This window comes from Diuraphis noxia, unplaced genomic scaffold (assembly GCF_037042655.1).
Source record: "Diuraphis noxia isolate RWA-SAM2 unplaced genomic scaffold, SU_Dnox_SAM2 contig0001, whole genome shotgun sequence".
In the NCBI taxonomy this organism is placed as follows: Eukaryota; Metazoa; Arthropoda; class Insecta; order Hemiptera; family Aphididae; genus Diuraphis; species Diuraphis noxia.
In genome coordinates this window covers 77,053,608-77,080,452 of record NW_028301711.1, presented here as the reverse complement: position 1 = coordinate 77,080,452, position 26,845 = coordinate 77,053,608, and the positions used below count along the sequence as shown (strand labels likewise).

At 30.8% G+C, this 26,845-nt stretch overlaps 2 protein-coding genes and 3 pseudogenes across 2 annotated transcripts; 3 read left to right on the top strand and 2 right to left on the bottom strand.

The window, feature by feature from the left end:
- Positions 1 to 276: 276 nt before the first annotated feature.
- LOC149061769 (uncharacterized) lies at positions 277 to 2,803 on the top strand (annotated as a pseudogene).
- Positions 2,804 to 9,356: 6,553 nt separating this feature from the next.
- On the bottom strand, positions 9,357 to 12,633 carry LOC149061768 (uncharacterized). The gene is made up of 6 exons (XM_089217927.1): positions 12,570 to 12,633; positions 12,055 to 12,494; positions 11,825 to 11,990; positions 11,293 to 11,483; positions 11,035 to 11,197; positions 9,357 to 9,820 (listed from the first exon to the last, which is right to left on the bottom strand). Exons 1-6 carry the CDS (start codon positions 12,631 to 12,633, stop codon positions 9,357 to 9,359), a joined length of 1,488 nt encoding a protein of 495 aa, XP_089074053.1.
- A 4,134-nt stretch (positions 12,634 to 16,767) lies between these two features.
- LOC149061767 (uncharacterized) lies at positions 16,768 to 22,253 on the top strand (annotated as a pseudogene).
- LOC107172854 (uncharacterized) lies at positions 22,253 to 23,725 on the top strand (annotated as a pseudogene).
- Positions 23,726 to 25,150: 1,425 nt separating this feature from the next.
- LOC149061766 (uncharacterized) lies at positions 25,151 to 25,546 on the bottom strand. Its single transcript, XM_089215108.1, has one exon. The coding sequence runs from the start codon at positions 25,544 to 25,546 to the stop codon at positions 25,151 to 25,153; it is 396 nt and encodes a 131-aa protein (XP_089071234.1).
- Between the last annotated feature and the right edge of the window lie 1,299 nt (positions 25,547 to 26,845).

The window sequence follows — 26,845 nt, the reverse complement described above, 5'->3', positions numbered from 1 at the left end:
ACCTATTAACTGTTATTATATCTATATGATTTAGTGCCTCGGTGGAACTATATACTATAATATAGGTAATTGAGAATCGTTAAAAGAACGGTTTATATGGTGCAAATATGCATGGTTTAAAAATAAAAAAATATTCAATAATATCAAAAATAAAACGCATTTCAACGAAGGTGCAAAATAAAAACCTGTGCCAAATTTGTATACTATATATCATTTTTATTTTTATTGTAAACAGTATTAAATATTGATTGAGGCTCTTAAAAATAACCTCCTGGAATGACAGCTGGTCGACCAGTAAGTCTCCGTTCAACAGACAATACATTCATTGTATAATTTTGTGCCCCGTGGGCTCAATTGTGTATTTCAAATGATTGTTGTTACCAAGAACCGGAGACCACCCAAAACTAAGTTTTACAGCAATGCATGCCTATACGTTTTCACAACAATATATGGCCACCCGCTGTCATATTGGCCGCCTCCACGAAACTGAACGATCTTTGTCTGTATTTGGTCTTGATAATATGGCTATGTGTCGTATATATTTATATTTATATACGAAAAGTTCACATAATATTTTGACGTTCATAATTTTCCTTTTGGATATGTAATTCAAATTAAATACAAAATGAGAAATTTAAAAATTAAATAACTTTTTAACAGTTGAAACACTTGAAACTGCAATAATTGATTTTCACTAGATTTTACTTTAGCAACCAGATTTATGAGAAACTAGGGAATGGATTTTGTTTTTTAAGATCAGTGAGGGGGTAAACATTTTAGAAACAGACGACCAAATTTTAGTACAGTTAGAAATTAGTCCGAAATTAGTTACATACTCGTACTTAAAAAGGGTTCCGGCAGAAAATTTCCCATTATGACATAATAAATTAAATAAATTAAATAATAAAGTATTAATTAAATTTTGAAAGCATCTTGAATAATAAAAAAAGTGAAAAAAATGGTAATTTTTACGCATATACGATTTTTAAAAGAATCGATTTTTTTTATGTAACCTACAACTAAAAACCAAACGACCGTAGACACTTGATATTTTCACCAAATATTTATTTTATTAAGTCTCATGACGTACGATGATATTTTCAAAATATTTTGACTATTTTTGAGCTATTTATAGCCTTGATAAATTATTTGAAGTTTGTAAAAAAAATTAAGTTATTCTGGATAAATAATTTTTCACTCAGTAGGTATAAAAGCGAATCATAAAAAGCTAAATAAAAATGTTGATATTAATCTTATTTTTTTTCTCTTCAAAACTGAACACTACCTTTACCTAATCAGTTGGAACATAAAATCTATAGAAAATATTTTTCAATTTGGATTTTGTTTTCACTTTGAATTTTATTTTGATTTGTATAAAAAAATAATAAGGAATTAAACTATTCATCGAGTTTTAGGTATTAGAAATTTATTTTATTTAGGTACTTGTTACTTACGTGTTATGACAGAAGATAGGTGAGGGAGAGCAGTGGCCAGTAGTTTTTCCGTTGTATTTAAAAGTGAAATCTATTTTTATGATTCCAATAAATTTAGTTAAATCTTAACTAGTAGGTATCATATAGCAGCTGACGCGATATTTTATTTTATAAACACACCCGAACATATTTTCCCGGAGGTATTCAAAATTGATTGTTCCGTTTTACAAACGAATTCTTATCGACAACCCTATGTTGGCATCTTCAAGGCAGCTTGAGAATAATGTGATATTGTGTTATTAACATTTAATACATCGGCGTAGTGACGATTCAGATCCGATTCGCCGACATCCAATTGGCTGAACGCGGTTTTCGGAATAAGTTTAAAGTGAGTTTGTTTTAATTTATAAAATTTTTTTCACGAATTTTTATACACAGTTGAAAAATATTAAAAATACATATTATAGTCACATTTTTTTATAACCATTTAAAGTTCGAGTTTTAACCTGTTATAACTTAACAATATAGGACGAAGTGGTAATAAATCCCACAAAAACTATAACAGAAATTTAATGAAATCCGAAGATTAATTATGGCTTCAGGACAGAAGGTTCTACGGATGCCGAAGTAAATGACGCTATACTAATTTATACTAGTGTAAAAAGTTCGGCATACAGAAAACGTATGAAATTAATGCCAACGTTACCCAAAAAGCTGTCTGAATTAAATGTTGAAGGTCACTGGCGATCAACGAACGACGGAAAAGATTTTCGTTTAGGTATTTATACTAAATTATTTAAATTATTTATTTATATACTATTACTAATACATAATAATATTATCACAGGATGTGATGGCACGGATAATAAAATCGTTATATTTGGTACAAAAGGATTTTTACGTCGTCTTTGTTCTAGTAATATAGTTTTTATGGATGGCACTTTAAATCAGCGCCGAAATTATCTACACAAATTTATACCTTACACTGCTTTGTTGTAGGATTGATGATACCTCTCGTAATTATTATTTTATTTTAAAATTTTATTTAAAATAACGAATAAATCTGAAAATAGAATACATTTTTTAGGCTTACGCATTATTGCCCAATAAAAGTACATCAAATTATTCAAGAATGTTTGAAATAATAAAAGAAGTGGCATTAAAAAATGGATTAGAGTTTCCAAATAGATTTTGAAATTGGAATGATCGTCTCTATTCAGCAGTGATTTGGTTCTGATAAACCCATAAAAGGGTGTTTATTTCACTTTGGGCAATCTATTTGGCGTAAAGTTCAAAGTTTGGGATTAGCTTATGATTATACACATGACGATGGTATTAAAATAGTTGTCCGTCGTTGTCGTATATTGTAGACAGTCATCGGAATAAAATTATTTAATACATATGTAATATAAGTGGGAATATTTTTATTATAAATTGCTAGCATAGGTCGGGCCGAGGAAGCAAAATGTGCTGAGGCGACAATTATATTCTATATATAACACCGCCGTACGCGCAGGCACAGGAGAGTCCGGGGGTCGCTGAGTGTTTAGGCGAGAACGCTAGTACTACGATCGTACGTTTATATGTGAAACGATCGGGCTACCCATCTGGACTTGTCAGTGTTTTATTATTATTTTATGTTTGTTTTGTTTTAATAAAAGTGTTTCCGACCTGTAAGATTATATGTTTTGTTTGAGTAGTCACACAATTCTACCTTACTCCTTGAATCCGATCTGTAACCGGTTAATTTATGGTCGTTGACGATTTAAGGCTTAAACGGTGAAGGTATAGTCCTACGTTAATTGTATTCTTTCAAATCTGATCTGTAACAGGTTAATTTATGGTCGTTGAGGATTGAAAGTCTAAACAGTAAGGTAGTGATATCAGTAGTATGAAAAGGTATGTTCTGATGGCTGCCCTTGCTGCCCTTGCTGCCCCGCTGCCCTTGCTGCCCTGCTGCCCCTCATCCTAGTCTTTACTCATCCTCGTCCTCGCCGCCGCCCGATCACACACGTACGCGACGTATATTTACCCCACCCCACCTCATACACCACCTGAACCCGTCTACTCATCACGTGACCGATACATATTTTGTATATTTACCCCTCCACCTGAACCCGACTACTCATCACGTGACCGATACATATTTTGTATATTTACCCCTCCACCTGAACCCGTCTACTCATCACGCGACTGATACATATTTTGTGTATTAACCCCCACCTCCCCACCACCATCCGATCCGTTATGTGAGCAACATATATTATTTAATATTATTATCAATATTATCAGTTATCAATTACACATTTATCCTGTAGATTCTTAGATATTATATTTAACAACAACAAATTAAAATACCTATTAGTGAATAAAATACAACGAAATCAGAACCTTCCCACGAAATGTTATCATACCTCTTATTGAATAACACATTAATAACCAATAATTTAATTTGCTTATTAGTGAATAACAGATATTCATAATGATATCAGAATCCATTAAGAAATGGTATCAGACCTTAAAAAAATCTCAAGATACTGTATCGGGCAATGATTTAGAATCAGTGTGTTCTAGACATCACATGTACCTACAACGTTTTATAATATTCGCTCTATGTTTTTAAAGTCTCCAAACAATTATTTTACCGTTTACATTTACCGCTATTATTTTACATTTACCGCTAAGTGTTTTTTTCACAGTGTTGTATTATATTTCTGTTGTTTCTCGTAATTATATTCGATACTACAACCGTTGAAATATTTCAGTAATTCTAGCGGAGGGGTTAAGTTTCCGTAGCTATCAAAATATTTAACATGATTTCCGATTTTCTTATACGCTACCCAATGAGTACCTGTACCTTTGTCGATGTCTAAATTAACTATAGCCGACTCTTTATATTTTGGTCGTAAAGGCAACCTGTCTCTAGAAAATACTCCAATGAAATGAGGAATTTTCAACATGTCGACATATTTTATAATCTCATAATCGTACAACGCTCTATCGGGTAACGTGGAAATTAGTTTTTTGATATAGATTTCTTAACTGATCCGCCCTTGTATGGTGCTAGGTATAAACCTTTTCCTTTTACGATTTTATAAGAACCGCCCTTGTGAGGTGTTAGATATAAACCTTTACCTAAATGAATAGGAGTGCTTTTACCAGAATTTAATTCGTTCACTACTTTTACTATATTGCCGACACCTCCGGTAAGCGCGCCTAATGCTGATAAACCAGCAAAAATAGGTATTAAAGGTAAAACACCACCCTTTTTTGGTACTGGTATAATTCTTGGAGTTTTAGTCTTCTTATTTATAGATTTTTTAAATTTTTTCGCAGATGACAGACATGTTCTTACTAATTTAGTTATATTATTTTCATTCATTTTATTTTTGATCGAATTTTTAGCAGCCGAAACAATTTGTTTAAATCCGCAACCAGCACCCATCTTACGTTTGACTTTCATGGCTGTAGTAACCAACCAAGACGCCGCTTTTTCCTTAATACCTGTGTTTTTAGATTTAAACACCTCCCACGCCTGATTTTCCAATATTTCGTCCGCTCTATGTCTATCGGCGAGAGAATTACTTTCTTCGTATGCTATATCGTGAGCTCTGGCCAACTCATCAAGACTGTTTATCCCACGTTCTCCACGTGCTAATCTTTCTTTTAATTTGGTTCCAGGGCCAGCAAATCTATAACAAATATATATGTATATATATGATTTAGATCAGATTTTAATAATAATAATAATAATAATAATAATATATCATATTGACTTACCTATAGCCTGGTAAATGTAATTCCACAGGTAAATGATTAATAACAGAGTTAATAAGACCAGAGCCCTTATTGTTGTTCCGCTTACGAACGTGAGACATCGTGTGACGCTTTCACTGACAATACATCTATATTTATAGCTAAAAGTTAAAAAATGCGATTTATCGAACAAGAGAAAAAAATTCGAATTTATAACATTGATACCCCTGATACCATTCAGCTTAGACATGGTATGCTTTTTCCAAATACGATAAGGTCGTTAGTGCTTGGGAGCTCGGGATGTGGAAAAACCAATCTGATGTATTTTCTACTCGTTGACGAAAACGGGTTACGTTTTGAAAACGTTTACATATACTCCAAGACGCTGGAACAACCTAAATATAAATTACTAAAACGTATAATTGACAGTATTGATGGTATTAACATGTATACATTTTTTGAGAATGATAAAGTGATTCCACCCGAGCAAGTCTTACCAAATTCTATTTTTATCTTGGACGATGTTATAGGCGAACAACAAAACGTAATAAGGGAATACTTTTCTCGAGGTCGTCACAATAAAATAGATATATTTTATCTGGCTCAGAGTTATTCAAAAGTACCTAAACAGTTGATACGTGATAATGCTAATTTATTAGTATTATTCAAACAAGATGAAACCAATTTAAAACATATTTACAACGAACACTGTTCAGGTGATATGTCATATATACAATTTAAACATTTTTGTGTGACGTGCTGGAATCGTGACAGATTCGCATTTGTTGTTGTTTGTAAAGATAGCGAACGTGATAACGGACGTTATAGATTTGGATTTGATACATATGTGGTTATATAAGGCGGTATACAATAATAAATATTATCATTTAAAACTTAATCATGACGGAAGCAACTACTGTATTAGATGAAGTCGTTAAAGCTAAGGAAAGTATAAAACGTAAATATATAGCATTAAAAACCGGTTCATATAATGTTCAGCAATTAATGTCTGAGACATTAAAACCTATTATTGAACCTTTAAGTAAAATATCAAATAAGCCTCAACTCATACCGAATAAAGAAAATATTAATTCGAAAAACTCAATTATTTATTATATTTAATTTTTTTTCTGTAAATCTTAGCTTAATTTTTTACATTTTATTTAGGGTTCAGAGAAATATATAATATAAATATTCTTTTAACCAATATTGGGCAATACAATTTAATGAATATTAATATAACTTATTTGGTTTTTTCATTAGAGTGTTATGACATACCACCTCCACCAATTCCAGTTTATAGTAATTATACAACGGAGGAAAAGATGAAGCAAAACCAAGGTAATAATTATATTTAATTTTTTTCTGTAAATCTTAGCTTAATTTTTACATTTTATAAAGGGTTTGGAGAAAATATATAATATAAATATTACTTTTAAATAATGTTGTGCATTAAAATTTATTGAATATCAATATTAATTGTTTGCTTATTTCAGCAGTATATTATAATACATTTGAAGTATCAAGAGAAGTAATGCATCGAAGAAAAATGATCACTAATTTTTTACAACAAATAAAGATTAAACAGTTGCCTGACATAAATGTAACGAAATGCAAAAAATGTAATAATCTAATATATACAATACATTTATAATAAAATACATAAATTAATTAAAACCTAATCCTGTAGCATTATAAAAAAATTCGTCTGTAATTGTAAGGCTTCGGACAGTTTTTTTATAATGTAACAGGAAACAAGTCAACTCAAATCAAATCCTCTTAATATTTTTAATTACCTCGATAACCTAACCAGATAGAAGGTAATATTATAAAAATAATTATTTGCAATTTGTACTTAGAATATTTTGGAAGAAATCATTTTTTGAACATAAAAAAACCTTTGATTTTACTCATAAACGGTAATTTTACCATCTACTTTTTAAACATAACGCTCTAAAAACTTAAATATTTTTCACAAGTCTATGATGTTATTTTTTCCTGATAGGTAGAGTTATAATAAAAATTATTATGTGCAATGTGCTTATGTACTTAAAATATTTTTGAAGTAATCGTACTATGACAAATGATATATTTTCTTAACCGTCATGACCTGGTCTATCAGAAAATTACAACTTCATAAAGTTTAGGTAAGAAATAAAAGTTTTATAGGCTTATGTTCAAACAAAAAATAACTCTAAAACGATGAAAATATGCCAAATATTTACGTTCAAAATGTGATTTCTGCGAAAATATTTGAAGTTAAGGTAAGTTTAGTAGATATAAAGATTCAGCGTGATATAATCTATCAGAAAAATATAAATTTATATAGTTTAGTTGAGAAATACAGTTTTTTATACTACATTTGGTGCGCAAAGTTAAAAAACAACGTATTCACAGCTATGTGTAAGCAGCCTGGACTTAACGAAAATCTATGAAAACCTATTTTCTTTAATATTGCACATATCGACTTGATTTTTTTTTTTAAATGTTCGGAATGGTATTCTTACTCATATTTTACCGTTGGAAAATTTTTATCAACCCTAAGACCGAAATTATGGGGTGAAAATGACGTTAATTTGGATCGTCACAAATTATTATGGTTCGTAGTAATTAAAAAAATAAAATAACTATAGTACTATGACAAAAATCATATGTATTTATTCGTCATAAAATGGTCTATCAGAAAAATATAATTTCATAAAATTTGGGTAAAAATTAAAGGATAAATAGACTTATGTTCAAAAAAGAAACCACTCACTGAAAAAAAAACTGGAATCATATTGATAATAATGTACGTAGATTTGATAATAACATTGTCAGTATAGAGCCAACAAAGTTTTATTGTGAAATTAATAAACCATGTTGTTGAAAATAACAGTCTTGAATTTATAATACCAATGAGTCAAATTGTCAATTCAACAATATTTATGGTTGAAATAATAATATATTTCTTATCATAATCATAATGATAGTCATAGTGACAATTATGTTTTGTTGCCAATACAATAACGTTTTTAAATACTACAAATAACATTGTTGAACCAACAAAATTATAATTTTTCTAGCAATTTTAATTGTTAATTTAACATACACATCTTATAATAAAAATTATATATATTCTTGTCAAGACAAAAATCTTTTTTAATACCACAAATATCATTGTTGAATCAACAAAATTATTATTGTTTCAATAATTTTAATTGTTAATCTTCAATTTATTGATTTGTAAATTTTCAAAATGATTAGACTTAAGTTAATGTAAAATGTATTTTATTAAATTCATATAAATTAATACAAAACAATCTCATTGAATCACTTAATTAAAAACATAACTAAAAAACAAAACAATATAATTATATAATTTGTGTTGTAAAAATTTACATTTAAAATAAAAGTAATTAAAAAAAAAAAAATATCAAATTGTAGTATAAAAGTAACATAATATTTATAGTTCAAACAAAAAAATTAATGTATAATGTATAAAATTAATTCAAAACAATATCTTTAAATAATTTATAATGTAAAAATTTACATCTGAAATAAAAGTAATTAAAAAAAATTCAAATTGTAGTATAAAAGTAACACAATATTTATAGTTCAAACAAAAAAATTAATGTATAAAATTAATTCAAAACAATATTTTTAAATAATTTATGATGTAAAAATTTACATCTGAAATAAAAGTAATTAAAAAAAATTCAAATAATAATATAAAAGTAACAAATTTTTAACTAACATTTATATTATTTAATTCAAATAAAAAAAATGCATGTGTAACATATGAAACTTAATTAAATCAAAACAATATCTACAAATCACTTATGTTGTATAAATTAATAATTAAAAAAAAAATTCAAATTGTAATATAAAAGTAACGCAAATTTTTAGCTAACGAAGTAACAACATTTGTATATATTATTATATTTAAGCAATAAAACGTATGTGTAATCTATAAATCTATATTTAAAAAAAATACATACAGCTTAAAATATAACTCTAAGAGTAATAGTTAATAAAGATAATATGATAATTTATAATAATGTAGAAAGAATCTAGTTAGATCCTGGTTGACATATTTTGTCAATATACAGAGAATAGTGGCAAGAATTATGTATGCCAGTATGATTTTAATGGTCGAATAAAAGAAAGAAAATAAAAGTATTTAATTTAATTGTTTATATCTGACAAAAATTGGCTCAAAGTATGGTAAGGTTTGTCATATTTTGTATTAAAACAGTAAAAATATTTTTGTATAAATGTCCATACAATACTGCTGGCAGGTGGATATTCCAAGTTAAAAAGATGAAAAATCTTAAAACATATGTCAATTGCAGATAAAATATTAAACATTCTATACTTTATGGAATCAAAATAAACAATAATTTCTTTATGGTTTAATGGAGTACCAACGAGAAGAATGAATGGTTGAATAGGCATATTTTCATTTCCAAGATGCAAAATATATTCTTCAATTTCGCCAATTGTATTTTTGAATACAAAAAATGTATCTTGGGAATCTCTAATTGAGTATTTAATTTGATTTTTTTTCCCATTACCATCCCTTGTTACTTTCTTAGAAGTAGGTACAAATATGGAATGTAGTAAATAAAAAAAAACTGTATTTTTTCCACCTATAAACAAAAATGTAATTTGTAGAATTTTATATAATTTAAATCAATAATAACAATTATCTTTAGAGGTAAGCGTGGATAGGGTCCAATGGAATTAGGATTAATCATAGGCGGAGATCAGGGGGGTAAGACCCAATACCAATTTATTTTTTTACGGTAATATACCGAACAATTAAGTTACAATTCACAACATAAAATATTGTAAAAATAATATTAATGTAATTATTGTAATAATAAATAATTATTAATTATATTGTGTTTATATTGTACATATTTTGTACCAATTGGCCATTAATATATAATAACATATTATTACAGGTACTGTTCTATTTATAGATGGGGGAAATATCATTTCATTTCTAATATTTGTTATTTATCGAGAAGCGATAATAATTAATGACCTGTTGTAACGTTTATCATGATTGAATGAAATGTACCTATTCGTACAGTAATTCCGTAACCTTTGTGCGTAACCGTATTGACTATTTTGTACTTAATTTTATTTTACTTATTGTTTGATGTTCTTGGGAATACATTTCTTTTGAGATTGTGATTTAGATTTTTAATAAATAATTTAGTTCAAATATGTTTGAAATATTTAAATTTAAATCAAAAACAACTGAAGAGATACCGAGAGATACTACTGATCAGTGATCAACTTGAAGTATAAGTTGTCGACGATTCGGATTTAGACATGGGTGATTTAGAGTCTGGTCCTTAAAGACTATAACTAAGGTTAGGTAGTGAATTTATATACTAAAAAAAATATTTCACCTCAAGTATTTCCTAATTTTTATAAAATGATACAACTTGCTTTAACATAATCTATTAGTTCTGCTATATGTGAAAGAAGTTTTTCTAGTATGAGGGAAATAAAAACATGGCTAAGAACATCTATACAACAAAAAGAATTTAAAGAACTTTCAGTATTATGTATTGAAAAAGGTAAGACTAAAGTTTTAAGTAATGAAGCCATTTTTTTTTTTGTAAGCATTTAAGATATTGTGATAACGAAAATCTCCCACGATTTTGATGAATGATTTAATGTAAAAATTGTCCCTACGGGTCTGTTTGGCATCTAATATTTGAGCCCCCTTCAATATTTCATATAGAATCTCCGCCTATGGGATTAATTATAGTAATTCACGATTAACTTATAATTTGATGTAAATAGTGTAGTAATTTTGTACAGTAGTAACAATAAATATAATTACTTTCTGTGATGCAGGAAGAATTTTTGTATTCTTCAAATAATTTTCTACTAGAACTATCTTTTATTTTTATTTCGAAGAGTTCCTTAACCTTGATGTGTTTTTGTTCATAAGAATTAATAAAGTCTGGGCATTCTGGATACAATTTTTTAAAATCAATGTCAACCTATAATAAGTATATCATATAACATTTTTATTTGTAATTAATGGGTTTGTATATATTATATAAGTGAAATTGGTAAAAAATTTGATTGAACTTACTAATCTAAACCCATAAGGCAATGTGTAAGGCTTCCACATTCCCATTATTTCTTTTGTAGAATTAGTGTTTTGAATGGAATTGAGTCGGTAATTAACAGTTTCCTTCCACAACTTTTCCAAATCATTAAAATTTGAAAAATTATTATTGTTTTTTATTTCATCAACTGCATATTGAACACTCTGTTCCGGCTCTAATAACAGTAAAAGAAAAAAAATCAGTATTTAAAACTTAGGGTAAGGTCAAGAATAAGGTTTCTAGTTTCTTTACATTTGAGTAGTTTATAATATTATTGCAAAATATAATAAATCAGTAAGTTGAAAAGTGTAATACAAATGCATCAAATTAGGTACAAAATTGAAAAGGCACTGCACTTAAATAAGCTAAAGAAACATTTTTGAACGACTAACTGTAGAGGTTTGATTTTGTAGTTAAATTAATAAAGGTAGTGTTTTTGAATAATTATATATACTTTTGCAACATATTTGTAATACCAATTCAACTAACAATTTAAAATGTTCTATATAATCTTACCAAACTCTGTGCAATGCTTACGGCCACTATGTTTTTCTTGATTTCTAGAAGTCAACTTTGTTGCCACTAAACCTGTTGTCTTAAGAAGCCTTATAGAATTATAATATTTAGCGTATAATTTTCCCTTAGGGTTTTTATTTGAATCGTGCTTCATAAAATACAAATCCTGTAAATAGCCAAAACAGATTGTACTTAAAAATTTTAGGTAATATTAAATAATAGTTATTTACTTTCACTTCTGTAGGAAATATAGACACTAATTGATTTGCCAACTGTTCTGCCAGGTTCACAGACATGTTTATCTTTTTAGTGATGACCCAGTTAATTACAGTATCTACTAACATTGATCTTATACCGTCATTCAATTTTTGGTTTGACTTATAATATTGAAGTATCATTAAACCAGTGTTTGATGAATTTAATACTTCTCTTAAATTTATACTTATATTATTAATATTATTTTGATGATGATATTGAATAGGTTGATTAGTAGAGGCTTTTAAATTCAACTGTGGTGTGTTGGTAGACTTTATATCATTTTCTTGAGTTTTTTGCCATTTTTTAAAATTATATACAAACAACAGTCTTATCCCTAACGGAAAATGTTTTAGAAGTTCATAAGCTTGATCAGCTTCCATAATTATTATACCTTTCATACAGATAAGTTCATCTAAACAAAAAGATATTTTAATTTTATATTTTTTAGTTTAATCATGTAATAAATAAAAATGTAACAGGTACTCACCTAGTAAAGTTTGAAAAAGAAACCCTAAGCCCCAATTAGTGAGTAAATCATGAAGGGGTACCATGTCATCAACTGGATATTGATATCCCTCCAGTGTAGGTACATTTAAAAATTGAGGATTGGTCGATTCCTGAACATTTTCGTCCCTAAAACTATCCTACACATGCACCGTCAATTTTATATTAGTATTTGATATTTGTATATAATTATATTATGAACATAAGATATTAAAACAGAAAAATTATAATAATAATATTACAGTAGTAATATTTAAAATTCCTTTAATGGTACATAATCATGTAAGTTTGTTAAAATTTACATACAAAAAGTAAACATATACTTACATTTGAATTACTGCAGTTCCAAAAATCATTAACTAAGGCTAAATCTGAATCATTACCAATTGCAGTATTATTATTCATTTTGTTTCTTAATAAATAAAAAAAAAATATATATATACATATGTACAAATTACTAAATTAGGTATAATAATTTAAGTTTAATAAAATTCTTTAAGGCGAATCATCAATTTGCCTGATGATACTTCATTAATATTTATAGGAGGGCCACTAAATTCATCGATACCTAAGATCAAGCAGTTATTTAATATATTTTTGTTTATATTAACCTCAAATGCCTCAAGGTGTGAATTAAAACCTTCTAATTCAATTTGTTTAGTACATAAATATACTTTATCAATAGATTCATGCACAACTATAATTTCATCAATTTCAAATAAACAGACCTGGTCTGTAAACTTGGTAAGATAATATCCTTTTTTGTACAAAGTTCCAATATATTCTATTTGATTGTAGCATGAAAATTGAGAATTACCAGAAAAATAACTATTATAAATCATTTGTCTATCAAGGGTATGGGTAGGTATGCTATTTGTCAAATGTTTGTGTTTTAATGAAACATTTGGTGTAGTGGGCTGTAAAATAATGTGAGCAAACTTAAATTGAAATTTTTTTGCAAGAGTTAAAGTTATATTTTTTCTAGAAGATGTTGTACGAGCATACATCTTCAATTCTTTATGTTTACCCTCAAATCTAAAACACCAGTAATGCCTAGGTGGTCCAGATTGTTCAATAATAGAAGGATAGTGAATTAGAAAATGATGTTTTGGTTTTAACGTATCATTAAAAAAATGTGTATACATAGAATTATGTTGGCTTATTAATTGTTTTAAATATGATATTGTACTTTCAGTATACTTGTATGATAAAAGAATATCAATTATTTTAATAAAAACCAAGTAAAAATTCCAAACTTCATCATATATGGGTATTAAATCCCCTATCATAAGTGAAAAATAATGAACAAATGTCATCATCTCCCTTGCTGTCATTTTTAAACGAAATTTACTTAAGTGTAGCTCTGTGATTTCGGGAGACAAATTTCCACTTTCAAGTGGTCCATAGTTGAAATTTTTTTTTCTCAGGTTTAATGTTTCCAAAGAGAATATCTGTAAGTCAATATAGTACTTAATTATATGACACAAATTATAATGACAAACACCCTCAAAAATGTCATGCATGATATCAACAACATAATTTTGTGTCACATGAAAACTATTTAACTTATTTAGTATTGATTCTTTATAAATACCAGTTTCGCTAAAATTATTTAAAGCTACATCTTCTGCATAATTTTCCATAGTACGCATAGATGCACTATTCTCTTCACATAGATTATGGGAAACTAACTTGTGTGATTTGCAAAACCTACAATAGTAATTAGCAGAAAATGATTTACTAAACTCTAGTAAACTATTTAGGCCCAAGTTATCTCCTAATACTAAACCAAGCACAAAATGAATTTGTATATTACCAAATTCAGTAGAAATACTAACACCTTCTTTTTCTATACTGTTCATCTCATTTATTAACTCTAGTAAACAAGCATCATTACCAAACTCTTTTATATCAGTTGCTTTAATTAATGCTGCTAAAAAAATGTTTGATAGTTTAGAGTTATTTTCAACAAGGGGAAAGCTATAATAAATAGCAGAGATTGATTGAAAACCAGCATGTGATGATAGTGGATTGTTAATTTCTACATCATCAATATATAAGAAGTATGGAAAAACTAACCTTCCTTCAAACTGCCTTATTTTACTTTGCCATAATTTACCTTGTACAAAATTAGAAATAGTACTATTATCTGTTCTGAGACTCTCTACTCTATTTTTCATATTTTTTAAATTGTCACCATGTTCAAAAAAATTTTTAAATTGAAATTTTAAAGGCATTAGAACACCTTTAGTTGAATGTTCACTATAATTAAGAGTACCCCCAATATTAACAGCACACATCTCATTATTAATTGTAAATTGTTGTATACTTGTGAGCAGTTTTTTTTCTGCATTTAACCAACGTATCAAGCAATACTCAGTGCTACAATACAGAAAAGGGTCTTTAATTACTGATTCAAGATTATTAAATTTAGAAAGTTTAATAGGATCTTGGATTTCAATTTTTACTACATTATTTAAAATTGATGCCATTGGTTTTAAAATATTATCCTTTATTCCAGTCTGTATATTAATGACATCACTATTATTAAAATTATTATTATTGTAAAGACTCAAAATAAACTGCACGGTAGATTCATAAAGTTGTTTGACAGAATTTTCGAAATTAAATTCATTAATTATAGTAACACTATTGAAAACATTAACACCTTGGTCCTCAGAAATCATCATATCACTACTTAAAATTGCATTATTTGTAACATTTTTTTGATTTTCTGGCACAATTGAGATATTGCTAGGTACCATTTCCATATGTTTTTTATTCACGTGCCTTTTAAAAGATGACAAGTTACCGAACGATTGATTGCACGAGTCTTCACAACAAGTGTAATTACTGTCAGGCTTAAGCATGTGGAACACTTTATAGTGAGCCACTAATGCTGGTAACCATCCTTTAATATATGACTTAAAAATATAACAAATCATACTTATTGTTTAAATTAAGTTATACTTACCTATCGCCTGATACCGATGATCGATTTTCAAATAACAAAAAAGAATTCTCGCAACTTCAAAATAATTGTGTTTAAACACTTAAAGCACTTTAAACGATTAAATAAAGCATGTGTAGCTGATGAATAGAACAATATAACAGTCGCGGTTGATTTATAAGTCATATTATTAATATAACAATAATCTTTTCAATCTAAAAAAAATATTGTTGTCCCTTTCATATTGGTTATATATACTGTGTGTATACTGTTTATAAATATAATATAATAATCTATAAATAGTATTGTCGATTCAATAATAATATTATACATTATTCTTTTCTTGATAATACATTTTTATCGAAGTGACAAAAATATAATTAATTCAACAATTATCTAAGTTAATTTAAAAAAGATTTTGTCAAATTCACAGTTTTTGCTTTGTTAGCAGTCAACAATTTTGCATGATCAATATTACTAATGGTTTTTCTTTGGGTGCTGTAATCACGATATTTTGGATTATCACAATATACATTTTTTCGAAGTAATTTAGGAAAAAAATATCTATTTTACTATGACAAAAGTTATATTTTCTTAATCGTCATGACCTGGTCTATCAGAAAAATAAAATTTCATAAAGATTAGGTAAGAAATAAAAGTTTTATAGGCTTATGTTCAAACAAAAAATAACTCTCTAAAACGATGAAAATATGCCAAATATTTATGTTCAAAATGTGATTTCTGCGAAAATATTTGAAGTTAAGGTAAGTTTAGTAGATATAAAGATTCAGCGTGATATAATCTATCAGAAAAATATAAATTTATATAGTTTAGTTGAGAAATACAGTTTTTTATACTACATTTGGTGCGCAAAGTTAAAAAACAACGTATTCACAGCTATGTGTAAGCAGCCTGGACTTAACGAAAATCTATGAAAACGAAATGAAAATGTATATATATTAATAATAATAATCTTATATATTTTTGTTAGGTATTCGTGGTGGTTTGGTGCAAGCATGTATGCGGTACGCGAAAGCAAACAATGTGAAGACACCGGGTTATGATGAGACAAAGGAGAAATCATGGATAATATATCAGGACTGTAAGTATATATATATATTTATTTATTTTTCAAACTTTTTCATACCCACAACATCTGCATGATTATCATAATGATCTTCCCTTCCTGCCGCAAAATAGCACACCGCGTGGATCTAAAGTACGGAAATTAATGACGACATTTGAGAAGAAGAGGAATTACATTATTCATTACAGAAACCTACAGCAGGCGATAGAAAACGGTTTAATAGTTGAAAAAGTAAATATTTTTATTTTATAAGATTTAAATCAGATTTTTTATTTATTTTTCTTATATAGGTACACAGAGTTTTAGAGTTCAGTCAGTCTAATTGGTTGTCAAAATATATTAATCTGAATACATAAATGAGGAAGAAGGCGAGGAATGCGTTTGAAAAAGATTTTTTTAAATTAATGAACAACGCAGTATTTGGTATGTCACTTTATACTATTTTTATCACTATAGTTTATTTAAACATTTTTACAAACATTTTGTTTTTCTAGGTAAAACAATGCAGTCGAAACGGAAAGAAATGAAAATGGAATTGGTGTCAGACGAACAGAGGCTACAGAAATTAATCAATAAGTCTACATTCAAGCACTGTACTAGGTATAATGAAAATCTCAACGCTGTAGCGCTTGAGAACAAGATCATTACTTTTGACAAACCTATCTATATTGGTAAATATACTTTTTTAATTTTATAATATACAATTATATCATACAATTATTAACACGTTGTTATCTATAGGATTTGCAGTACTTGATATTAGTAAAACTTTAATGTATGAATACCATTATAATGTCATGAAGAGGCATTATAAGGATAGGATTAAGCTTTTGTATACTGTCACAGGTAAATATATTAAAACTAATCTCTTGTATATAAATATATTAATTTAATATCGTTATTACAGATTCATTGATATACCGTATTAATACCGATGACTTTTACAAAGACTTACTTGACAACTCTAGCATGTTAAATAGAGTGGACACGGGTTTAGGTTACACAGCAAGAAGCGCGGGAACGGACAGTGGACTGTATTTCAGACGATCGATCGGTACAGGCGGCCTTCGGTTTTAAATTTTTTTGAAAATGTTCCGGGAGGTTGCGAAGCGATTCGATAGTATATTCGGAAAGCCAGGAAAATTCTCTACAAGTTAAATATGAATCTAGAGTGCACACGGGTTTAGGTTACACACTAAGTAGCGCGGGAACGGCCAGTGAACCGTATTTCAGACGATCAATCGGTACAGGCGGCCTTCGGTTTTTAATTTTTTTGACAATGTTCCGGGAGGTGGCCTAGAGATTCGATAAGATATTCGGAAAGCCAGGAAAATTCTCTACAAGTTAAATATGAATCTAGAGTGCACACGGGTTTAGATTACACACTAAGTAGCGCGGGAACGGCCAGTGAACCGTATTTCAGACGATCAATCGGTACAGGCGGCCTTCGGTTTTTAATTTTTTTGACAATGTTCCGGGAGGTGGCCTAGAGATTCGATAGTATATTCGGAAAGCCAGGAAAATTCTCTACAAGTTAAATATGAATATAGAGTGCACACGGGTTTAGGTTACACAGCAAGTAGCACGGGAACGGCCAGTGGACTGTATTTCAGACGATCGATCGGTACAGGCGGCCTTCGGTTTTAAATTTTTTTGAAAATGTTCCGGGAGGTTGCGAAGCGATTCGATAGTATATTCGGAAAGCCAGGAAAATTCTCTACAAGTTAAATATGAATCTAGAGTGCACACGGGTTTAGGTTACACAGCAAGAAGCGCGGGAACGGACAGGGGACCGTATTTCAGACGATCGATCGGTACAGGCGGCCTTCAATTTTTAATTTTTTTTAAAATGTTCCGGGAGGTGGCGAAGCGATTCGATAGTAATTTCGGAAAGCCAGGAAAATTCTCTACAAGTTAAATATGAATCTAGAGTGCACACGGGTTTAGGTTACACAGCAAGTAGCGCGGGAACGGCCAGGGGACCGTATTTCAGACGATCAATCGGTACAGGCGGCCTTCGGTTTTTAATTTTTTTGACAATGTTCCGGGAGGTGGCCTAGAGATTCGATAGTAAATTCGGAAAGCCAGGAAAATCCTCTACAAGTTAAATATGAATCTAGAGTGCACACGGGTTTAGGTTACACAGCAAGTAGCGCGGGAACGGCCAGGAGACCGTATTTCAGACGATCAATCGGTACAGGTGGGCGTTCGGTTTAAAATTTTTTTTTAAATGTTCCGGGAGATAGCGAAGCGATTCGATAGTATATTCGGAAAGCCAGGAAAGTTTTCTACAAGTTAAATATGAATCTAGAGTGCACACGGGTTTAGGTTACACAGCAAGTAGCGCGGGAACGGCCAGGGGACCGTATTTCAGACAATCAATCGGTACAGGCGGCCTTCGGTTTTTAATTTTTTTGACAATGTTCCGGGAGGTGGCCTAGAGATTCGATAGTATATTCGGAAAGCCAGGAAAATTCTCTACAAGTTAAATATGAATCTAGAGTGCACACGGGTTTAGGTTACACAGCAAATAGCGCGGGAACGGCCAGGGGACCGTATTTCAGACGATCAATCGGTACAGGCAGCCTTCGGTTTTTAATTTTTTTGAAAATGTTCCGGGAGGTTGCGAAGCGATTCGATAGTATATTCGGAAAGCCAGGAAAATTCTCTACAAGTTAAATATGAATCTAGAGTGCACACGGGTTTAGGTTACACAGCAAGAAGCGCGGGAACGGACAGGGGACCGTATTTCAGACGATCAATCGGTACAGGCGGCCTTCGGTTTTTAATTTTTTTTTAAATGTTACGGGAGGTTGCGAAGCGATTCGATAGTATATTCAGAAAGCCAGGAAAATTTTCTACAAGTTAAATATGATTCTAGAGTGCACACGGGTTTAGATTACACAGTAAGTAGCGCGAGAACGGCCAGTGGACCGTATTTCAGACGATCGATCGGTACAGGCGGCCTTCGGTTTTTAATTTTTTTGAAAATGTTTCGGGAGATGGCAAAGTGATTCGATAGTATATTCGGAAAGCCAGGAAAATTCATGCACACGGGTTTAGGTTACATAGCAAGAAGCGCGGGAACGGCCAGTGGACCGTATTTCAGACGATCGATCGGTACAGGCGGCCTTCGGTTTTTAATTTTTTTGAAAATGTTTCGGGAGATGGCAAAGTGATTCGATAGTATATTCGGAAAGCCAGGAAAATTCATGCACACGGGTTTAGGTTACATAGCAAGAAGCGCGGGAACGGCCAGTGGACCGTATTTCAGACGATCGATCGGTACAGGCAGCCTTCGGTTTTTAATTTTTTTGAAAATGTTCCGGGAGGTTGCGAAGCGATTCGATAGTATATTCGGAAAGCCAGGAAAATTCTCTACAAGTTAAATATGAATCTAGAGTGCACACGGGTTTAGGTTACACAGCAAGAAGCGCGGGAACGGACAGGGGACCGTATTTCAGACGATCGATCGGTACAGGCGGCCTTCAATTTTTAATTTTTTTTAAAATGTTCCGGGAGGTGGCGAAGCGATTCGATAGTAATTTCGGAAAGCCAGGAAAATTCTCTACAAGTTAAATATGAATCTAGAGTGCACACGGGTTTAGGTTACACAGCAAGTAGCGCGGGAACGGCCAGGGGACCGTATTTCAGACGATCAATCGGTACAGGCGGCCTTCGGTTTTTAATTTTTTTGACAATGTTCCGGGAGGTGGCCTAGAGATTCGATAGTAAATTCGGAAAGCCAGGAAAATCCTCTACAAGTTAAATATGAATCTAGAGTGCACACGGGTTTAGGTTACACAGCAAGTAGCGCGGGAACGGCCAGGAGACCGTATTTCAGACGATCAATCGGTACAGGTGGGCGTTCGGTTTAAAATTTTTTTTTAAATGTTCCGGGAGATAGCGAAGCGATTCGATAGTATATTCGGAAAGCCAGGAAAGTTTTCTACAAGTTAAATATGAATCTAGAGTGCACACGGGTTTAGGTTACACAGCAAGTAGCGCGGGAACGGCCAGGGGACCGTATTTCAGACAATCAATCGGTACAGGCGGCCTTCGGTTTTTAATTTTTTTGACAATGTTCCGGGAGGTGGCCTAGAGATTCGATAGTATATTCGGAAAGCCAGGAAAATTCTCTACAAGTTAAATATGAATCTAGAGTGCACACGGGTTTAGGTTACACAGCAAATAGCGCGGGAACGGCCAGGGGACCGTATTTCAGACGATCAATCGGTACAGGCAGCCTTCGGTTTTTAATTTTTTTGAAAATGTTCCGGGAGGTTGCGAAGCGATTCGATAGTATATTCGGAAAGCCAGGAAAATTCTCTACAAGTTAAATATGAATCTAGAGTGCACACGGGTTTAGGTTACACAGCAAGAAGCGCGGGAACGGACAGGGGACCGTATTTCAGACGATCAATCGGTACAGGCAGCCTTCGGTTTTTAATTTTTTTGAAAATGTTCCGGGAGGTTGCGAAGCGATTCGATAGTATATTCGGAAAGCCAGGAAAATTCATGCACACGGGTTTAGGTTACATAGCAAGAAGCGCGGGAACGGCCAGTGGACCGTATTTCAGACGATCGATCGGTACAGGCAGCCTTCGGTTTTTAATTTTTTTGAAAATGTTCCGGGAGGTTGCGAAGCGATTCGATAGTATATTCGGAAAGCCAGGAAAATTCTCTACAAGTTAAATATGAATCTAGAGTGCACACGGGTTTAGGTTACACAGCAAGAAGCGCGGGAACGGACAGGGGACCGTATTTCAGACGATCGATCGGTACAGGCGGCCTTCAATTTTTAATTTTTTTTAAAATGTTCCGGGAGGTGGCGAAGCGATTCGATAGTAATTTCGGAAAGCCAGGAAAATTCTCTACAAGTTAAATATGAATCTAGAGTGCACACGGGTTTAGGTTACACAGCAAGTAGCGCGGGAACGGCCAGGGGACCGTATTTCAGACGATCAATCGGTACAGGCGGCCTTCGGTTTTTAATTTTTTTGACAATGTTCCGGGAGGTGGCCTAGAGATTCGATAGTATATTCGGAAAGCCAGGAAAATTTTCTACAAGTTAAATATGAATCTAGAGTGCACACGGGTTTAGGTTACACAGCAAGTAGCGCGGGAACGGCCAGGGGACCGTATATCAGACGATCAATCGGTACAGGTGGGCGTTCGGTTTAAAATTTTTTTTTAAATATTCCGGGAGATAGCGAAGCGATTCGATAGTATATTCGGAAAGCCAGGAAAGTTTTCTACAAGTTAAATATGATTCTAGAGTGCACACGGGTTTAGATTACACAGTAAGTAGCGCGGGAACGGCCAGTGGACCGTATTTCAGACGATCATTCGGTACAGGCGGCCTTCGGTTTTTAATTATTTTTTAAATGTTCCGGAGATAGCGATGTGATTCAAAAGTATATTCGGAAAGCCAGGAAAATTCTCTACAAGTTAAATATGAATCTAGAGTGCACACGGGTTTAGGTTACACAGCAAGAATATATATATATATATATATTTATTTATTTTTCAAACTTTTTCATACCCACAACATCTGCATGATTATCATAATGATCTTCCCTTCCTGCCGCAAAATAGCACACCGCGTGGATCTAAAGTACGGAAATTAATGACGACATTTGAGAAGAAGAGGAATTACATTATTCATTACAGAAACCTACAGCAGGCGATAGAAAACGGTTTAATAGTTGAAAAAGTAAATATTTTTATTTTATAAGATTTAAATCAGATTTTTTATTTATTTTTCTTATATAGGTACACAGAGTTTTAGAGTTCAGTCAGTCTAATTGGTTGTCAAAATATATTAATCTGAATACATAAATGAGGAAGAAGGCGAGGAATGCGTTTGAAAAAGATTTTTTTAAATTAATGAACAACGCAGTATTTGGTATGTCACTTTATACTATTTTTATCACTATAGTTTATTTAAACATTTTTACAAACATTTTGTTTTTCTAGGTAAAACAATGCAGTCGAAACGGAAAGAAATGAAAATGGAATTGGTGTCAGACGAACAGAGGCTACAGAAATTAATCAATAAGTCTACATTCAAGCACTGTACTAGGTATAATGAAAATCTCAACGCTGTAGCGCTTGAGAACAAGATCATTACTTTTGACAAACCTATCTATATTGGTAAATATACTTTTTTAATTTTATAATATACAATTATATCATACAATTATTAACACGTTGTTATCTATAGGATTTGCAGTACTTGATATTAGTAAAACTTTAATGTATGAATACCATTATAATGTCATGAAGAGGCATTATAAGGATAGGATTAAGCTTTTGTATACTGTCACAGGTAAATATATTAAAACTAATCTCTTGTATATAAATATATTAATTTAATATCGTTATTACAGATTCATTGATATACCGTATTAATACCGATGACTTTTACAAAGACTTACTTGACAACTCTAGCATGTTAAATAGAGTGGACACGTCTGACTTGTCTCCTAGTCATCCGTGCTATACCACAGTGAGGAAGAAGGTCCCTGGATTCTTTTCCGATGAAGTGAATGGAAATATAATTACAGAGTTCTGTGGGTTGAGGGCTAAGTCTTATGCTTTTAAAATTTATGCCGGAGAAGAGGATGAGAAGAAAGATAAAGAGGACAGAGTAGGAGGAGAGAAAATTAAGGCGAAGGGGATACGGTCTCATGTAGTTAAAAACCACATGACGTTTGAAGACCACAGGAAGTGTTTGTTTGGGGAAGCTGGAGTGGAGGCGTATAAAGAGAATGTGTCAATCAGGTCATTTAAACATCAACTAGTGACACTTAGAACAAAGAAGTTGACATACAACAGTTATGACGATAAGAGGGTGGTGTTAGACGACAAAATAAACACATTAGCCCACGGGCATTATAGTATAGAATAAGTATTTAAATAATTATGTATATAATATAATAAATATATATTTTTATTTATTTATTTATTTTTTTTTTTTAGATATGAACCCGATAACGAATGGTCAGAACTCGATTTTGAGGTAGATGCAGATGGTCGTAAATGGAGTGATATTGAAAAAGATGTAATGATACAGCTTCTCCATCACACAAATAAATAATTATAATCTAGTTTGTTTATATTTTTGTTATAAATTGATTATTGTAAATAACTTATAAATGTCACTCGAATAATCTATTAATATTCTGTAAATATTTTTATAAATGTATAATTTGTAAATATTTCATATATATTTATGTATTGAATAGATTTAAGTTATCTTGTATTTACTAATGTATAATTTGTTATCATGTTTTTCTGTTGCGGATATGTGAAAGTCCATACATATTTTTATATCGTATATAAATGTTATCATAATATATAAAATGTATGTATATGTTAGTATAGAAATAGAAAAAAACAATGTTCTAATATTATTATTATGTTTATTAATATAAAAATTGAATACATTTTTTTTTAAGAATTATTTATATACCATTTCCTTATAGCAAATACTTTATAGAATGTACACTGTTTTGGATTAAATTCCATATGAAAAATACAACAAGGTAAAGTTTCTTCATTACATATTTGATCTAAACGTGGACATCCGAGATCTTCGATGTTGATGAGTTTGACATGAGGTATAAATTCTGTGAGCAGTTGTTTTTTCTGTTCACCTTTGACGTAAATGCAGGTGAATTTTAATGAGTTTAATATTCTACTTAGTTCTTCATATTCGATATCACCATATTCTATAGATAGGTTATGATAGTTGCGTTCCAACCACTTATTAGTTTTACGACTCTTGTTGTCCTGTATTGATTTCGAATTTTTAAAAATCCAATGTTGAGTTGCCCATGTTTCTGTGTCGACTATAGACATTTCTTTAATAAAATATTTATTGTTTGCTCCAAGTATGCATTGCATGTCTATGATAGCTACTGCCATAATTATAGATATATATATAAATGACTTGTAGTATTTATAACAAGGTCTGTGGACTACTAAACACGTTGATGTATACAGCACGACTGACATTATCTAGGCATTATCTCATATATTTAAAACCAACTAATTGTATATTATAATTGTATTATATATTGTATATTATTAAGTTTTATTAATATTTTTTCTTTCGATGATCTCCAAACGTGAATTTAAATCTGTAATATATGCCCCATGATTCGGTAGTGAATTTTCATCAAATATCCCAGTTATTCGATTTATTTCAGATTTTAATTGACTCAAGTCTCCTCCGAAGATACCTATCGCTGTGCTGGTGGCAGCATAGTTATTAAATAGCTCTGACATACGATTTTCGCAATTTAATAAAGACTTATTACTTGTTTGTATATTATTTTCCATCGAATGTATTTTTAAATTTAGATCAACAATATTACTTTTCAAAGTATCAATTTCTTTCTGATGAAGTTTCACATCATTTAGGATTGTTTTGTTACTTGATTGAATATCGGAAATAATTTTCTTAGTATCACTAGCCTGAGAACTACCAAACACGTTCATAGTTATAAAACGACTGACACTATTTTTTAACATCAAATGTACTTATCCAGCTATTATGTGTATTATCGAATCCTAACCATTTTACAAACATTTTATCGCCCTTCTTACGAATCATTTTTTCGATTAAATATTCGTTTGGAAAATTGGTCTTGCATATTTCTTCAGAGTAAAAACAACCTGATATGGGTTTACCCATATAATCTTGTAATTGATAAGTAATGGGTAATGTTTTATTTATTTTTGTAATCTCAAATATTTCCGTGGACCAGTTTGGTAAATAACCTTTTGTAAACACGCCTTTTTGTGTACTGATACGAACGTTATCACCGACTTTGAATTTAATTTTTTCGTTATTAATTTTACATTGTTTTATTACCACTGAGGCGGGGTCGAAATCTGCTTGTATTGGCGTCATTCCTATAGTTCTATGTCGTGAATTATTGTATTCGTTAAGCAGCAACGGTAAAATTGAAATCCATTCGTGTGAGCCACGCGCCGTAAACTCTCTAAACATTTTTTCTTTTAATGTACGATTAAATCGTTCTACAATACATGCTTTCATAACGCTGAATGTAGAATATTTGTGTATGTTATACTAATTCATAAATGCGTTGAAAGTGGTGTTATAAAATTCTTTTCCATTATCGAGTTGTAAAAGTTTTGGTGAACGATCAAGTAATATTTTTGACATCGCACTAGTGACTTCTCTACCAGTTTTTGATTTCAGAGGTAGAGCCCACGCAAATTTTGTAAAACAGTCAATAACTGTTAGAATGTATTTGTAACTTTTATTTTTCTTTGAATATGGAATCATTTCAACCAAGTCAGCTTGCCATAAATCATTTTTTCCATAAACGTTAACTCTACGTCTACTAAAATTTTTCCTTGCTGGCTTGTGAAGTTCGATAGCGATTTCCCGTTTAGACATTTGGTATTCGTTTTATAAGACCGACTTCACGTAATTCTTCGAAAATCGATATTATTTCGTTTGAAACACCTGTATTACCAGCTGCTTTGGACGCGAGAAGTAGACGTAATCGATCGACTAACTCATTTGGATTATCCCAATACACTAAGTTATTTTTTTGTAATTTCATTGATAATCCACCACCAGACGAGGTAAATAATTTATTAATAACCGTTGAATATTTAGAGCCAGTCTTTTTTATTTTTTTACCATCTGATGATAAATGTGCCGATGTTTGAATTAATATAGATTTATATACCTCTAAATCGTTATCAGTATAAATTAATGGATTTTTCAAAAATAATAACTGAATAAGTCCCGAGGTTGATGGGTAAACAACACCATCAATAAGTATAGTGTTTTCAAGGAATTTTACTTCTTTTCCACCCAAAATAATAATACCGCTTGGAAGTTTTTTTGGACCGTAGGTTTTATCCAAGTCTGTAGACTGAAACCAATTTTCAACTTCTTGCTGATAGTCAATTGAGTTTTTCGAATTAATATTTTCTTTATTCGGTATGAGTTGAGGCTTATTTGATATTTTACTTAAAGGTTCAATAATAGGTTTTAATGTCTCAGACATTAATTGCTGAACATTATATGAACCGGTTTTTAATGCTATATATTTACGTTTTATACTTTCCTTAGCTTTAACGACTTCATCTAATACAGTAGTTGCTTCCGTCATGATTAAGTTTTAAATGATAATATTTACTATTGTATACCGTCTTATATAACCACATATGT

Excerpts from the sequence above, each read along its gene's own strand:
- LOC149061768 (XM_089217927.1), bottom strand. The coding sequence starts at position 12,633 with ATGGTACCCCTTCATGATTTACTCACTAATTGGGGCTTAGGGTTTCTT. Across the intron at positions 11,991-12,054 it reads TATTTCCTACAGAAGTGAAA|GATTTGTATTTTATGAAGCA; the intron begins GTAAATAACTAT and ends GGCTATTTACAG. Across the intron at positions 11,198-11,292 it reads TGCCTTATGGGTTTAGATTA|GTTGACATTGATTTTAAAAA; the intron begins GTAAGTTCAATC and ends TACTTATTATAG.
- LOC149061766 (XM_089215108.1), bottom strand. The coding sequence starts at position 25,546 with ATGACGCCAATACAAGCAGATTTCGACCCCGCCTCAGTGGTAATAAAA.